The 16025-nt window shown below is 39.6% G+C and overlaps 1 protein-coding gene across 1 annotated transcript in view; it reads left to right on the top strand.

Moving 5' to 3' along the window:
- SRSF4 (serine and arginine rich splicing factor 4) overlaps positions 1 to 15722 on the top strand; it is a 28476-nt gene extending 12754 nt beyond the window's left edge. The window contains exons 2-6 of the mRNA XM_054571867.1: positions 3496 to 3638; positions 4527 to 4639; positions 8243 to 8457; positions 11449 to 11538; positions 11793 to 15722. Of these exons, the coding sequence (XP_054427842.1) occupies positions 3496 to 3638; positions 4527 to 4639; positions 8243 to 8457; positions 11449 to 11538; positions 11793 to 12630 (1399 nt within the window). The 3' untranslated portion in view covers positions 12631 to 15722. The remainder of the gene's footprint in view (positions 1 to 3495; positions 3639 to 4526; positions 4640 to 8242; positions 8458 to 11448; positions 11539 to 11792) is intronic.
- Positions 15723 to 16025: the final 303 nt, after the last annotated feature.

Genomic DNA, 16025 nt, shown 5'->3' with positions numbered 1-16025 from the left:
AATTCCTTAATCTTCTTTATTTTCATTCTAGAATTATTGAAAGATGGTCTTTATTTTTAATAGAGCAGAAGAGAAAGGGGGTCTGCAGCTAGAATTGAGAAATGTATCACCTGTTGGGCTGTGTTCTCGTGAGGCCTATTCTCAAGTCACACCAGGGATAAGTATGCATGTGTGTGTTTACTATCGCTCCTTCCTTTGACAAAGGAATCAAAAGGACAGTACTTTGGGGGAGCAGAGATTAGTTTCATGTCATTTTCTGCAAAGCACAAATGTTAAAATGGATTAAGAGTCTCTGACATTATCAGAGAGCTCTTTGCTTTCCTGAAGGCACTAAAATTTCAGAGACAGTTAAAATGTTTAAATAAAACTGTAGGGGACCCAAACAGTAGTTTTAAAAGGTATTTTAGATAAGAATTTATCCCTGTCTATCTGTCACTCTTGTATCCCTCTGGTGCTACCACATTAGTTTAAATTGTCCCATCATTAAGCCAGAGGGGGACTAACTTTTAATTGTCATACTTTCTGATGTTAGAAGAAACCTTAGACATACGTAGTATAGCTCCATCTTTTCACAAACTAGACCCAGAGAAATAAAATTATTTAAATGTGCTTTTCACAGTTGGTTTATAGCTGAACAAGGACTAGAACCCAAACCAGTGCTTGTTTCTTGAGTCTTACTAGTTACAGTATGCCTCAGTTTCCTCATCTGTGAAACAGAGATAATAGTAACTGACTCCTGGGTGTTGTGAATATTAAATAACATTTTCTTGTATATGGAAATTAATAAATGCTAAGTAATTTTGTTTTTATGTAGTCTTCCTGCCTCATTTGGGGAACCCTTTCACTTTATTGAATGAAGTAAGTCATTCTTTCAGTAAAGCAGATCTAAATACAGTAATGTGATAGAAGCAACCATACTGACCTGGTCTTTACTTTGCTCTTAGAGCAGGCGTCTCTATCAAGTATGGTTTGTGGTTGTAGGAGGATATTTGGTTTAATCTTCCAATCCCACCCAACATGTCAGTGGCAGAGAGAAGTGACAGGTGCCTGATTTACTCTTGGAGTGGACTTTGACATTAAAATGTTGCAAATGGTATTTGTGGCTTTTCACAGAGTAGTGACCAAAATTTTCCTGAGAAATAAATTTGATCTTAAATCTGTTACTTTACTAAGTGCCTTGAATAGCCCCCAAAGTATGGCTATTAAGTGATCCACCTGTTGGGACTTTTTAGTAGGAAATTTTAAGGAAGTCCTGTAGGGGCCATTATTCTCTAATGACACAAATGAATCCCTACAACTCGGAAGAATTTTACTGGCACGTTATGACTTCCTTCAGCCTCAGCAAAGTACAGGTCTGACTGAACATTAATTTTTGTTTTTAGATCATTGTCCTTATAGTCCCTCAAAGGTCAGAATGGGTTCTGCACGTAAGCCTTGGGACAGAATGAGCTTGCACAGGTCGATCTTTGAACCTGGGAGAATGCACGGTCTTGGAGGTCTAACATGCGCTTCACTTGTTAACAACAGTTTTTTTATTTCAGATGACTTGCAGGGCTTAGGGTCTTGCATTCTCTGACCGCCGCCCCCCTCCCTAACCTAGTAGTTGTAAACCCTAATTATTTTGAAGAAAATTGTGTAGATGTTTTCTTACTTAATCTTTAGGAGTTACTGTTTTCCTTCCAACACCATGTTAGATGAGGTGGGGGTCACTGAATGGTGCGGAGCCAGAGGGCAGTGGAGAGTGTGTCGCTGTGCCCGTGTTGAGTGTTTTCTCTCATCCCTCTCTGCTTGGCATCGGGCTTGCTCTCGTATGGTGCCGAGCGCAGTGACGCTGTGAGCAAAGCAGACCTGTGACCAGTTTCGACAACCGAATTAAGGAAGGTTATTTTGGGGGCTGGGGGTTACTTTTTTGTAATCTATTTGGAAATAAACCGAAGTAGAAAGTAGTTAGGTTTGATTTTTTTTAATTTGCTTTTCAAATATTTTTCCCTAAAAATGATAGTACAGCTTTCCTCATGACCCACCCTACTTTGGAAAGGAAAAGGCAGTGACGATGTATTTTATCTGTTAGAGATTTTTAGTGACTAAAGTGCTTTTAACATAGAAAGTCAATGATATGGAGAGGCTTTACTTGCTCTGTCGAATAGGACATCATATTCAAAATCATTCTTACTAAGCTGTTGAGTTCTATTCCATGGAATTATGAAACCATGTTTTTAAAGACTCCATAGCCCATAAAGGGAGCCAGGTGCCTTTTGAATTGTGTTATTGCAAAAGATTTCCCACTAAACAACTGGGTGTGTCTGTGTTACATTTTTTTAAGGGAGTTGAGATTGAGTGACTCTTAACGTTTGAATGCCATTAATAGACATTTTTAGCTTAAAGAACCCTCTGAAATTTTTAGCTGTGCCTTGTCACCTTGAGAGAGACTTGCTGGAAAGGAACTCTTTAGTAAAGAAAGAATTCTGCAAGACTGAGTTCTCCCACCTAACATATTGTTGAGCGCTACGTGCTAAGGAAGCTGGAATCATTTTGGTCAGGCTGAGTGAACTCGTGGCAAAGACATTTCTGGTAACTTTCCTTAGATCAGATATGATCATTAAGATGATTTTGGTTTTTAGACAGGCAGTGGTAACAAAGCTGGTCTTTTCAGAGCCATGGTAGACCACACTAAAAGTTTAATGATAATATAGTTCATAGGGCATTTGTTTAACCTTGCTTAAAAATATTTTATAATTTTTGTGCTTTTGTTTTATAAGTTGTACTCTAACAGGCGTTAATAGAATTTCGGAGGGAGTTTGTTTTCTTTCAGTATGTGTTAAACAACAAAACCTCTTTGCTGGGAAATTCCTAGCAATAGCTTGTATAGGAGCTTGCACAATTGTATTTAGGTTTTAGATAATTCCAGCCTACCTAAAACTTCATGGAAATGAATTTGAAATATCATGAGGAAGCCTATAGCTCTGAATATTTTTCACTGATAATTTCTAGAACATTATTCATTTGTGACTACTTTGTTTAGGCAGAGGAACAGGAACTTTTCTTAAAAATACTTCCACCAAGGAGATTACAGATACCAAGATTATTTTTAACCTGTTATGTTACTCCAAACCTGATTTAACAGACAAAGTACAGTGCCTGAATGTAGATTTAATCAATGAATTTTATGTGATATTTTGATACCCTATACGAAGCACCCTTGTAGAGGTCTTTGTAGTTGCCACCAACTATTTGGGGAACAAAAGAAGTGGTCTCTATATTTAGCCAGTCTCCTACTAGGAAGACAGGGGTCTACCTTGAGAAGTCTCCCTACCCTCTTATAATACCTGTTGGCACAAAGCAAAGTGGTTTCAGTTAAAGGGGGGAGAAAGTGAATCCTTAGTTTGCAGACCCCACCGAACCTTTACTAAGCATGAACCTCATTGTTTTCTCTTTAATGTAGTGAAGCTGGGTGTCAAAATTGCACCAACCAGGATGTTGTTTGCTTTCTTCTAGATATGGGTTTGTGGAATTTGATGATCTGCGTGATGCAGATGATGCTGTTTATGAACTAAATGGCAAAGACCTTTGTGGTGAGCGAGTAATTGTTGAGCATGCCCGCGGCCCACGTCGAGATGGCAGTTACGGTTCTGGACGCAGTAAGCATTTAAAGGGCATTTGTATCAATAACATGCCTTTATTATTAAATGTTAATTTTTTAAAGTGATTACATTGCTGTTCCATTGAAATGTATTGCTGTTTAAGCCATTTGTTTTTTAAATTATGTATCTTTTAAAATGTAAAATTGCAAATAAACATCTTTGATAATATTTAATTTTAATTAATGGCATAAATTTCTTGTTTTAATACTTTATAAATATGTTTAATGATATGTGTTTGTGTTGTTGTTTTGTTTTTCTCTGTAATGCAATTGTTTAACATAGATTTAACAAAGACCTCAATGTTTTAATTAAAAGAATCCTTTGAGGCTAAGATGACTGCCTGTTCCATTTGCTGACCTTGGGTTACCTTTCCATGCGTGGCTCTTTGAACCATTGTGGCCCTTGGCTGACCAAAAACAGGAAGCCATGTGACGACCGCAACCTTTCCCCATTAGACCTGGGTGGTGAGGATCCCAAGGGTTAGACACAGATGAGATTAAACTGAAATAGGTGCCTGAAAATCTTTTTTATTTTTTCATATAAAATATCACAAAAACTTTAATCACTGTGAGTAACACCAGTAACTGATTTAGTAATTTGGTTACTTATTTCTAAATTGTTAATAGTTTTTAATTTATGCATGTTAACTTTAAATATAAACATTAACGAATACATATACTTACAACTTTGTAAATTGAATTAAATTTTCATGCTTAATTGATTGCTTTTTTAAAAAACCTAGTTTGGATTTGAGGGTGGGGATAGAGTTAAAATATATGTGTTATTTGGGGTGGGGGTGAATGGTATATTTAAGGGGAATATGTGCTATATCATTTTTTCCTTTTCCTCCACTGAAGTAATCTTATCCATTTGAACCTTCCAAAGGTGGATATGGTTATAGAAGAAGTGGCCGAGATAAATATGGCCCTCCCACCCGCACAGAATACAGACTTATTGTGGAAAATTTGTCAAGTCGGTGCAGCTGGCAAGACCTAAAGGTTTGGACCCTGTTAACCTTCTGGGATAAGGTTGGGCAAGAGTTGGCCCTGGCTGGGGTAGGTCAGTTGGAATGTTGACCCAATATGCCAAGGTTGCAGGTTTGATCCCAGGTCAGGGCAAAGAAAAGAACTGACCAAAGAATGCATAAATAAGTGGACCACCAAACCGATGTCTGTCTGTCTGTCTCCCTAAATAAATGGACGGGTGGTTGGGCAGAGTTATGGTTGGGAAAGAAGTGATTTTATGCAGGTCCAGGCATACACAGAATGTAATGGTATTTGGTATATGTTTGGAAGCCTTCTCAAAGCATTTGGAAATTCTCTAATTAAAGTTTCCATCTGAATACAAAAGACATCAGAATTTCACTACTACTGTATGTTATGGGACCATCACTCTAAGGACAGTCTGTGTTATGTGACATTTTCCTCCATGGAGAATGTAATAGAGCAGAGATTTTCAACCTTTTTCATCTCATGGCACACATAAACTACTGAAACTCTGGCGCACCAAAAATGTATTTTTTGCTGATCTAACCAAAAAAATAGGTATAATTTTGATTCATTCACACCAGCTGGCTATTGTTGTATTGGCTGTTGTCAGTTTTTTATTTGACTATCTAAGGGAAAAGAGGTCCATGCCCCTGACTAAATAGTCAGGTATTACATGTTTTAGAAATTCTTGTGGCACACCAGTCAAAAATTGATGTTATAGAGAGACACCAAGTAGGGTTTTTTTTTAATCCAATTAAAGAAAAAGCTACGACCACCAATGTTTCCTGCCACATTGGTTGTAATATGCATGTTTATGTCAGCTTCCAGTGTTAATCCTCTGGAAAAATGGTAATCTGACCCATGTTTTTTCATAAGGTTTATTTGTTTTTCATGGAATATTTATCCTGAAAAGGTTTTAATGTCAAAAAATTAGGTTCAGCACTGGCTGGTGTGGCTCAGTGGACTGGGTGTCGGCCTACAAACCAAAAGGTTGCTGGTTCGATTCTCATTCAGGGCACATGCCTGGGTTGCAGGCCAGATCCCCAATTGGGGATGTGCAAGAGGCAACTGATCAATGTATCTCCTGCACATTGATGTTTCTCTCCTTCTCTTTCTCCCTTCCGCTTAAAAAATTAAATTAAATCTTTTTAAAAATTAGGTTCAGTGCTGTATTGACCACCCAGTGTACTGATCCCAGCTTGCTCTTTGAGAACTGCATTCATTTTTAATCTCAGTAGGGAGAAAAGCTCATTGAGAAGTGTCTTTATTAAAAAATATACTTTCTTGATCAGGTTATCATAGTCCCACTTTTCTCCCTCCAGGAGTGTCTTAACCTGGATGGTCTTTAGGAGGAGAAAAGCCGGCGGTCTTCAGAGTTTCCTATCTTGCTTCCCATTTTTAGTCTGTCATTAAACAAGTCATCTCTAGCAAAGGGAGGCAGTGTATTTAGGCTCGACAATCCCCCCTCTTTTTTTTTTTTTAATTTTTCTCCCAGCAGTTTTTAGATAACAAAGATGAGATCCAGAAAAAGGTTAATTCACACAGTTGGTCTTGGCAAAAGAGCTGGGACTGGGGCATCTGCTGGTTGTCAGCACTGCAGCGGGCCCGTACTGAGTGTCCCCGGCGCAACTGCGCTCACGGAAGGGAGGCGCTCCGGTGCTCTGAGAGTTAAGGGTTGAACATGTTGGGTGGAAGCTGGAAAAGCTTTCAGAGTTTTGGGTTAAAATGGAGCCTAACCAATGTCTTCAGTTGGTTTTATGTTCTGTACCTTTGGTAGTTTCACTCTTGGGAAAAGAGGAATAAAGTCAATTTTCTAGTAAGTCAGGGCAGCCTTAAGAGCAGGATTGAATCCCAGCTCTGCCATTTATCAACTATTTTACTTTAGCAAGTTACTTTCCTCTTGTGTTTCATATTCCTCAACCATAAAATAGAACTAATATTCATTTCTACTCAAGGTTATGTGAGAATCAAATGCATTTTTATATAAAAAGCCTGTAATGGTTCCTGGTACAATAAATGCTAGCTATCAAGGAAATGCAAAAATAAAACAGATTTAAGGAATATTGTTACTTATTAAAATTTGTAAATTTGTTACACTCTGTGATGACGGCATGAGATGAAGTTTATATAGCCCCACACCTCCAGTGTCATAGAGGGTCGCCCACAGTGTGTGTGTGTGTGGCAGGGGGGTAGTGCAGTCACACGCTGGCTGCACATCAACGTTTCGGTCAGCGATGGACCACATGTCTATACAGTGGTGATACATACCACATGGCCTAGGTGTGTGTAGTAGGCTGTACCATCTAGGTTTGTGTGAGTGCGTTCTACAGTGTTCCCACGACGCAGCTGCCTAACAACACATTTCTTAGATTAGAACATATCCCTGTCATTAAGCACAGCGTGACTATTAAGAATTCAAGGTCTGAAGGCTGCCTGCTTATGCTCAGACCCTGGCTTACTCACTACCTGAGTGACTGAGCAGTTTACTTAACATCTCTATATTTCTCTTTTCTCTCATAGAATGAGGGCAGTGATTTTATCTACTCACATGGCTGTAATTAGGACTGAATTAATTAACTCATACCTATCATACACTAAAAACATTCAACATGGTAGCTGCAGTAAAGCAGTTTTTGTACAAAGATGTTCATTGCTGGGTTATGAATAACAGCAAAAGACTATATGTAACTTAAAAGTCACAACAATTGGGAAATCGTCAGAAAAAGTACTGGGCACATGAATTATGAAGATGTAAACAATTTATGATTCACTGAGCAAAGAAATAGTATCAAACAGCATGGGTTCACTATTATATATTAGTAAAATATAGAGAGGAAAGTAATAAATTGCTACTGAATTTTCCATACTGAGTGTATATCATACATAAAGAAATCTGGGGAAAGTGGCCATAAGTCCCTAAGTTTTAAATTCATCTAAATTTCATTTTCTTTTCAAACACTAATCAGAGCTCTCTTTAATATATCACTCTAGTATCTATTTAGCATGTTATAGTTTCTCATTGGATTATATTAAGTCCTTAAATAGAATGAGGAACGAGGCTTAGAGTAGTAAAGGGACAGGGGTGGTCATACCACTCTGAAACTAGCGCTGGACAATACTGTTCTGTGGCCCTCTTTTTATTTGCTTTGAAGGGATAACTTAATAATTTTAAATAATTAGAGGTTCTAGTTTTATAATCCCATTATGTATTTGTTTACATTATCAATATCTATACATGTTTTTAAACAAGAATTTATAAGGAAATGTAAAAAGTCCTAACTTAAAAGTAGTGATATGAGCCTCTAAAGCTTCTATAAACAAAGGACATGCCAGTATAACATCTAGAAAGTGATAGTTAACTAAAAATTTTTGTATTTACACATGTTTATTTAAAAGAACAGTTAAATACTAATAATCTCTACCACCTGCCTAAATCCTGATGCTACAAAGAACTTCCGTAAATGGTTGTTGTGTAGATGGAAATATTTTTAGAGTAAACTATTCTGAGGAAAGTTCTTCCTAATAGAAAGGAAAAACTTTTGTTATGGTGATTGCATTAGCTACTTTAGCAAAGTATGTGTTAACCTATTCAGCAATTTTCTTTTTCTCTAGGATTATATGCGTCAGGCAGGAGAAGTGACATATGCAGATGCTCACAAGGGACGCAAAAATGAAGGGGTGATTGAATTTGTGTCTTACTCCGATATGAAAAGAGCTTTGGAAAAATTAGATGGAACTGAAGTCAATGGCAGAAAAATCAGATTAGTCGAAGACAAGCCTGGTTCCAGAAGACGCCGGTCCTACTCCAGGAGCCGGAGTCACTCCAGGTACTGTAGGCGCCCTTGTGTGTCAGAGCTTGCTGTGAGTTCCTTAACAAGCACACGGAGAGCCCATTTTCATTCTTCTGCTGAGTTCTCAGTAACACGGTTCTGTCTGGTTCAATAACTAAGAACTTTGAACTGAGTATTTATTTGTAAAGCTCTTGAACTCTTTGTCATTAATGCAAACAGAAGTAAAGTCCTTTCTCTGAGGCAAGAATCAGTGACCTTCTTTCCCATTTCTTCTTGGGTTTGCCGGATCATACCCTCATTGGGGGCGAACGTGGTCACTTACTAGTCCCTTGGTTATTTTCCCAGATGCTCCTGCTACTCAGGAGTGGAGACTTTGTCTTATTAGGCAGCTGCTCTGCAAATGGTCCAGGCACTTGTAAAATAGGCAGATATGGTTCATGCCCTCATGTAACTCAGTCTAGTAGAGAAGACAGGCATTGAGAAAATACTTACCATTGTGCCAGGCTTGTCTAAGGAAATGTACACAGCACAGCCACTCTGGAGAACAGGCAAAGGCTTCCCTAAAGACACGTCATGGAAACTGAATCCGAAAGGATAACTTGGAGATGGTGAGCAGAGACTAGGCCTATGTGTTACAGTTTGTTTGTTTACTTATTTATTTAAGAGGGGGAAGGGAGGGAGAAATAGAGGAAGAGAAATATTATTGTGAAAGAGAAACATCGATAGGCTGTCTTTCATATGTGCCCCGACTGGAGACCGAACCCACAACACAGGTGTGTGCCCTGCTAGGAATGGAACCGGCAGCCTTTTGGTCCATGGGATGATGCTCCTACCGAGCCACACTGGCCAGGACGACGTGTCTTAATTCTCCTTTTAATCATTGATATATCCTTCTCCACCTTCTCTTTTTATTTTTCCCATGCATTTAGTTGTTTGAAGAAATGGTTATCTGTTTTTGAAGATTTCCCCATAGTTGAGATGTTGCTAATTGTGTTCTTGAGGAGGTGTTTAACACAGTCCTTTAGCCTATTTACCATATTTCCTGTAAACTCGCAGTTAGATGTTGAGTCGTTTAGAGTAAGTCCAGGTACGCTTCATAAGTACTGCTTTGTATTTCCTGTTGCCTCACTTATGTGGTGTCTGCATGTCCCACTTTGAATGATAATAACATGCGTCAGTGTGTTCGGGGGTTGTTAGCCTGTGCCATCCATTATAAGGCTCTGTCTGCATCGACATTCCACCTACTAGTTTTAGCATCTATTGGTAATCATTAGCTGGAGCCATTCAGTGGAGGTTGCAAAATGAAGACTTTTTAATTTTATCATTTCTTCATTTAAAGGCTGTAATTCTATAAAGGATGACTTTCCTCAGCTATTTGTTTATTACCCACAAATAGAGTTTTTATAGGATGTGCAAAATAAAGTTTAATACTTTTATTTACCAACTTTTAGAATATTAAATGTGCCCTAGCAACCCCCAAAGGTAGTAAGGGTGGTTGTTTAGTATCATTTTGAATGAATTCATGAATGTTTATACATTTAATGTTTCATTTATTGCAGTCATAGTTTTTTAATGCTCAAATTCCCCCCCCCCTTTTTTTTTGTCATTAGGAACCTTCAAGTTGGCTCCTGTTTCAGTATCTTTTGGTTTGGTTAGGTTTAGTTTTTGTGTGAATAGGCTTTACTAAATATTTCCCCAGACTTTTTATTGTGATCATTTTCAAACAAAGGTGAAAGAATGGTTTACAAGTATCCATATACCTTCCTTTTAGTTTCAGCAGTTGTTAGCATTTTGCCGTCTTCTGTGTGTGTGTGTGTGTGTGTGTGTGTGTGTGTGTGTGTATTTTCATGTATTTATACACACACATGCTGTACATTTATTTTGTTTTCGCATTTGAAGGGAAGTTGTATAAATTATGACACTCTGCTCCGGAATACTTCAGCATGTCTCCAAGAATGAGGATAACCACACTTCTGTTTTCTAACCTAAGAACATTAATAGAGATTCTATAAGATTATCTCATGTCCAGGCCATATTCCAGTTTCCCCAGTTCCATGGCTGTCTTTATAGCTGCGTGCGTGCACGCGTGCGCAGTGTGCTTCTGGCCAAGATCCAATCCAGTCCAGTCATGTATTGCAAGGGGTTGTTAGGCCTCTTCAGTCTGAAGCAGCCCTCTTTCCCTCTTGCCACTATGATAAATTTATTTACCTTAGGTTTTTTTGTTTTTAAATACTGTCTCACAGTCTGAATTTATTTATCTGTTTCCTCTTGGTATCATTAAATTTGAACGTTTGAAGTACCTGTAATCTGAAAGTTAGATCTAAAGAAGAGTAAATAAGATACAGGTTCAATATTTTTGGCGAGTCCTTTCATAGATGATGGTTCCCAGGAACGTTTGGAAGTTTTCCTCGTTCTGTCATGATGAGATATTCTGGGCCCTGTTTTTTGTTCATTTCCTGGCTTATACCTGCATCCCTAGTTGCTTTTGGTAGTCAGTGATAAGGAGAGTCCACCTTTTTGGCTTATTAAAGACTTTAAAAGTTTGGATTGTATTTTTAAAACGGCTCTCTGGTCACAGTGACTTGAATAGATGAGACAGGTAAAGGTGTGTGCTGGGGGCTGTTGTGGGACCAGGGGGAGATGGTCGGCAGCAGAGGTGGAGAGACTGGAGAAGAGGCAGAATCATCAGTGTCTAAGATGAGGGGGAGAGAAGAGTCAAGTGGTGGTGAGGAAGTGGGTAAATAATGGTAGCATCTGTGGAAATAAGGAAGGAACCCAGCATTGCGGGTCTGGGGGAAAAGTTGGTTCAGGATTATTAGAGTTGCTAAGAGTTTTGGGTAAGCTCTCCAGGTGGAATATTTGTGAGTAACTAGATCTGTGGGCCTAGAGCGCAGGAAAGAGCTCTTCCTCAATTTTGTGCCTGCGCAGTCATTGCTGTACATACTTTGTTACTGAAAAATGTCTTAGTTGACTATTCAGCTAGGCCTTTGTCAGCAAGTTTAAAAAAAAAATATGTTCTTCCTTTAGGTCCCGTTCTCGCAGCAGGCATTCTCGGAAGAGCAGAAGCCGAAGCGGCAGCAGCAAAAGCAGTCATTCTAAGAGTCGATCTCGGTCCAGGTAGGTCTTCCTTCATGTAAGCAGAGGGTGTGAGCCGGAAACCATTTGCCGCATTGATTTTAATGATGTTTCTACTAGTTTAATCTCACCCATAATTCTCCACCTCTGGACTAGAATCCTGGGGGTTTAGAATGCAGTCGTTGGCCTCTCATTGTATTGTGGGGCAAAGCTCCATATTTCTTTGACCTTTCCATGTGATGATTAGCATCAGGTATGTAGTTGCATGTGAATTCGACATCACTGTGTCTTCTCAGGTCGGGCTCCCGTTCCCGGAGCAAGAGCCGTAGCCGCAGCAAGAGCCGCAGCCGCAGCAAGAAAGAGAAAAGCCGCAGCCGCAGCAAGGATGACAAGAGCCGCAGCCGCAGCCGCAGTGTGGACAAGCGCCGCAGCAAGAGTAAAGACCAAGTCGAAGAGAAGATTCAGAACAACAATAACACCGGGAAGTCCAAGAGCAGGAGTCCCAGTCGACATAAAAGCAAAAGTAAAAGCAGAAGCAGGAGTCAAGAGAGGAGAGTGGAGGAGGAGAAGCGGGGGAGCAGGAGCAGGAGCAAGAGCAAGGAGAAGAGCCGGAGTCAGGAGAAGGGCGTCCACAAGAGCAGGAGCAGGAGCAAGGGAGGCAGCCGGAGCCGCAGCCGGAGTCGCAGCAAAAGCAAGGACAAGAGGAAGGGGAGGAAGAGAAGCCGGGAAGAGAGCCGCAGCCACAGTCGGAGCCGGAGCCGCAGCAAGAGCAAGAGGAGCAGAAAACACAGCAGCAAGCGAGACAGCAAGTCAGGCAGCAGCGAGAAGAAGAAGAAGGAAGACGCAGACCGCTCCCAGTCCAGATCGCGGTCCCGCTCAGCGTCAAAGGAGCGGGAGCGGGCCAAGCCCGAGTCCAGCCAGAGGGAAGGCCGAGGAGAGAGCGAGGATGCTGGCACCAATCAGGAGACCCGGTCCCGGTCAAGGTCCAATTCTAAATCCAAACCAAACCTTCCATCAGAATCACGCTCCAGATCAAAGTCTGCTTCAAAAACCCAGTCTCGGTCCAAGTCTAGATCCAGGTCTGCATCCAGATCGCCTTCCCAGTCTAGATCTAGATCCCACTCAAGGTCCTAACTGGCTACGACCACAGCTGGAACTACCCGAGAAGTTTTGTACATGTTTGGTAGCCGTAGCACAAGTGATTGAAGTAGAACATACGTCACTGCTGTACATTTTTAACTCCCCTAATGGTGTGTCTACAATTGTTAAATCTAAGTGCTTCCTCTCTGTAAAGCCTCCTGGCACCAGGCCTTCCTGCTCGACTGAAAACAATCTTCTCTTTGAAAACCCCCTTTCCTCATGGCCCACAGTAGAATATCCAAAATGCCTTGGCTTTCAGGCCTGGCTTTTCTTACAGGGAGCTCAGTACCTGGATGGGTTTAAGGCTGGAATGATGACATAGGTAGGTATGGTGAGTTCAGCCATTTTTGCCCCTGGATTGATGCCCTTTGATGTATGCCATTTAGTGAAAGTGCTAAGTCCTAAGTTTCCTACCACTTTGGTTTCATATTTTTGAACTTAACAAAGTTGTGAATAGCACAGTCAAGGAAAATCGATACCTGCAGTAACCCATAGGAAATAAACTATAGAGTTCCATATTCTGGTATTGTGATTATATTGTTTTATATTAAAAAAGAAAAGAAAAGAATTTTTTTTTAATTTTATTTTTCCCCGTCTTGCAAAGTATAGTGACCCCTGTTTCCATTAAATTTGAATAAAGACTATTTTTGCTTGACAAAATTTCATGGTGCTTGAATCAGAGTTGCATTTCCTGATCTCTCTTGATAACTCTTTTTCTTAGCATAAAAAGTTCAGTGTATAATGACTCCTTGACTTCTTGAGATCATGGTTAGGGAGCCAACACTTTTTCCTAAAGGATTTTTCTTACCCAGCAGAATAAAGAAATTTAGTTTCTTAGGAACTTACAGCCCTTCCTGTCTTAAGAACCTGGGATTTGGCCCTGACCATTGTGACTTGGATGGGGGTCATACTGCAAAGCAAAGAGGCACCAGTTCAATTCCTGGTCAGAGCAGATGCCTGGGTTGCAGGTTCCATCCTTCAATGGGACACATACAAGAAGCAGCCAATCAATGTTTTCCTCCCTCTCTGCCTTTCCCTCTCTTAAAAAAAGAATCTTAAAAAATAATTTTTTAAAACTTAGGGTTTGAACTCAGGTTCAAGCGGGGTTTCCACAAGACTGAGTCTGCTTTCCTTAAGCAAAAATTTCTAAGGCTGCAGGACAATGCCACCAGCCCACCACTGTGAATAAATTTTAAGTGCTCTGTCATTTGATGAAGACTCAAAGGCCTGCTTTGGCGTTCCCATTTGTCCAAGCGCAGGTCATCACCCCTCATTGCAGGTACCAAGGGAGGAAGAGCAGAAAGATGGTTCATTTTAGCTTCTATTGTGGGAAGCAGTGTATTAATGCCCACAAGAATGTACTCAATGGGGAATTTTTCAAAAAGGAAGGAGCTGAAGAAATACAAAAGCCCACTATTAGCCTCTGGATGCTCAAGATCCACACATACCCTTTCCATATTTAACCTTTCTCCCCTCTCCCCCCAAAAAAGTAGAAGGCAAAAGTAGGAATAAAAAACAAGGGTAATGATAGAAATCAATAACAAATGTATTAGATATTAAACTATATCAGTAATCACTTGAAATGTCAATTATGTAGCTGAAAGACTTACCAGTCTTGGCCTATGTGCCTCGGTTGGGCATCATGTAAACTGAAAGGTCACAGTTCGATTTCTGGTCAGGGCACATGCCTAGGTTGTGGGTTCGGTTCCTGGTCAGGGCCAGTGGGAGAGGCAACCAGTCAATGTTTCTGTCCCTCTTCCTCCCTTTCTCAAAAAGTAAATAAAACCTTTAAGTGGGTTTTTAAAAAGAACCAGCTGTATGTTTAAAGAAACCCATTTTAAATACAGAGACATTGAAAGTAAAGGGATAGAGAAAGGTGTCATGGTAACAAAAGAAAGGTGTAGGGGGTGGGGGTATAAATGGTGATGGAAGGAGACGAGTGATACACAAAATACAATATACAGTTCACATCAGTGATTGACAGATCCAGCAGGGAGAAAATCAGTAAGGACAGTTAAACTGAAGAGAGCCATCAGTGAGCATCTAATTGACAAAATAGCAGAATACACATTCTCAAGTTTAACATGAAACATTCAAAATAGACCACATTCTGTTCCATAAAAGACAAGAAATTGAAAGGCCAAGTATGCTCTCAGACCACAGAATTAAACTAGAAATCGATAACAGAAAGCTAGGAAGTTCTAAGATTGTTGGACATTAGAGACATTTCTATACACACGCATCAAAGAAGTGTCAAATATTTTGAGCAAATGTAAACAGCTTATCAAAATTTGTGAGATGTAACAAAAGCAGGTCTTGGGAGTTTCCGGCAGTAAGTGCTCCTATTTGAAAAAGAAAAAAAACCTAAAGTCAATAATCTTAAACTCCTCTCTGGCTGGTGTGGCTCAGTGGATTGAGTGCTGGCCCGCAAACCAAGGGGTCACTCGATTCCCAGTCAGGGCACATGCCTGGGTTGTGGGCCAGGTCCTCAGTAAGGGGCATGTGAGAGGCAACCACACAGTGATGTTTCTTCCTCTCTCCCTACATTCCCCTCTGTCTAAAAAAAATCTTAAAAAGTAATAAAAGTTTCCTCAAATAATTTTAAAAAATAATCTTAGGCTTCTGCCTTAGGAAACCAGAAAAAAGAAGTTAAATCCAAAGTCAACAAAGGAGAAAGCAGAAATCAATGAAACTGAAATGAATTCTATAGAAAAAACAAAACCAAAGCTGATTCTTTCAGAAAATTTATAAACTTAAAGCAAGGCCAAGCAATTAAAAAAAGTAGATATAAACAACTAATAATCAGAAATGAAAGGGGCCATATCACTACTGGTCCTGTGAACATTAAAAGGATAAAAATGTTATGAACAGCTTATCCCCACAAATTTGATAATCTAGATAAAATGGAACAATTCCTTTAAGAACACTACCAGAACTAATAGAGAATCTGAACAGGCCTAAACCTATTTTTAAAAATTGAATCAGTAACAAAGAGAAAGCCCCAGGCCCAACTGATTCACCGGTGAATTCTAGCAAACATTTAAGAAGGAAGTATACCAATATTTAATCTCTTCCAGAAAATAGAAGCAGAGAAATATAAGATCTTTGATTTCTTTCACCAGAGATCTTGTATATAATTTGTTAGATTTATACCTAAGTATTGCATTTTTGAAGGGTGGTAGTGTAATTGGTATTATTCTTAACTTTGAATTCTAATTGTTCATTGCTGTACATAGGAAAGCAAAGACATTACAAGAAAGGAAAAGTACAGACCAATATTCATGAACGTAGATTTTAAAAACCTCAACAAAATATTAGCAAGTAGAATCCAGTGGTGTATAAAAAGAATTACACAATAGCTCATGCAGGGTGGCCTCAGGCAGAACACA

This window comes from Pteronotus mesoamericanus, unplaced genomic scaffold (genome assembly GCF_021234165.1).
Source record: "Pteronotus mesoamericanus isolate MK-2021 breed Mesoamerican mustached bat unplaced genomic scaffold, CSHL_Meso_final contig_221, whole genome shotgun sequence".
Taxonomy (NCBI): Eukaryota; Metazoa; Chordata; class Mammalia; order Chiroptera; family Mormoopidae; genus Pteronotus; species Pteronotus mesoamericanus.
The sequence above is the reverse complement of the archived record's forward strand: the minus strand, read 5'-3'. Positions and strand labels throughout refer to the sequence as shown.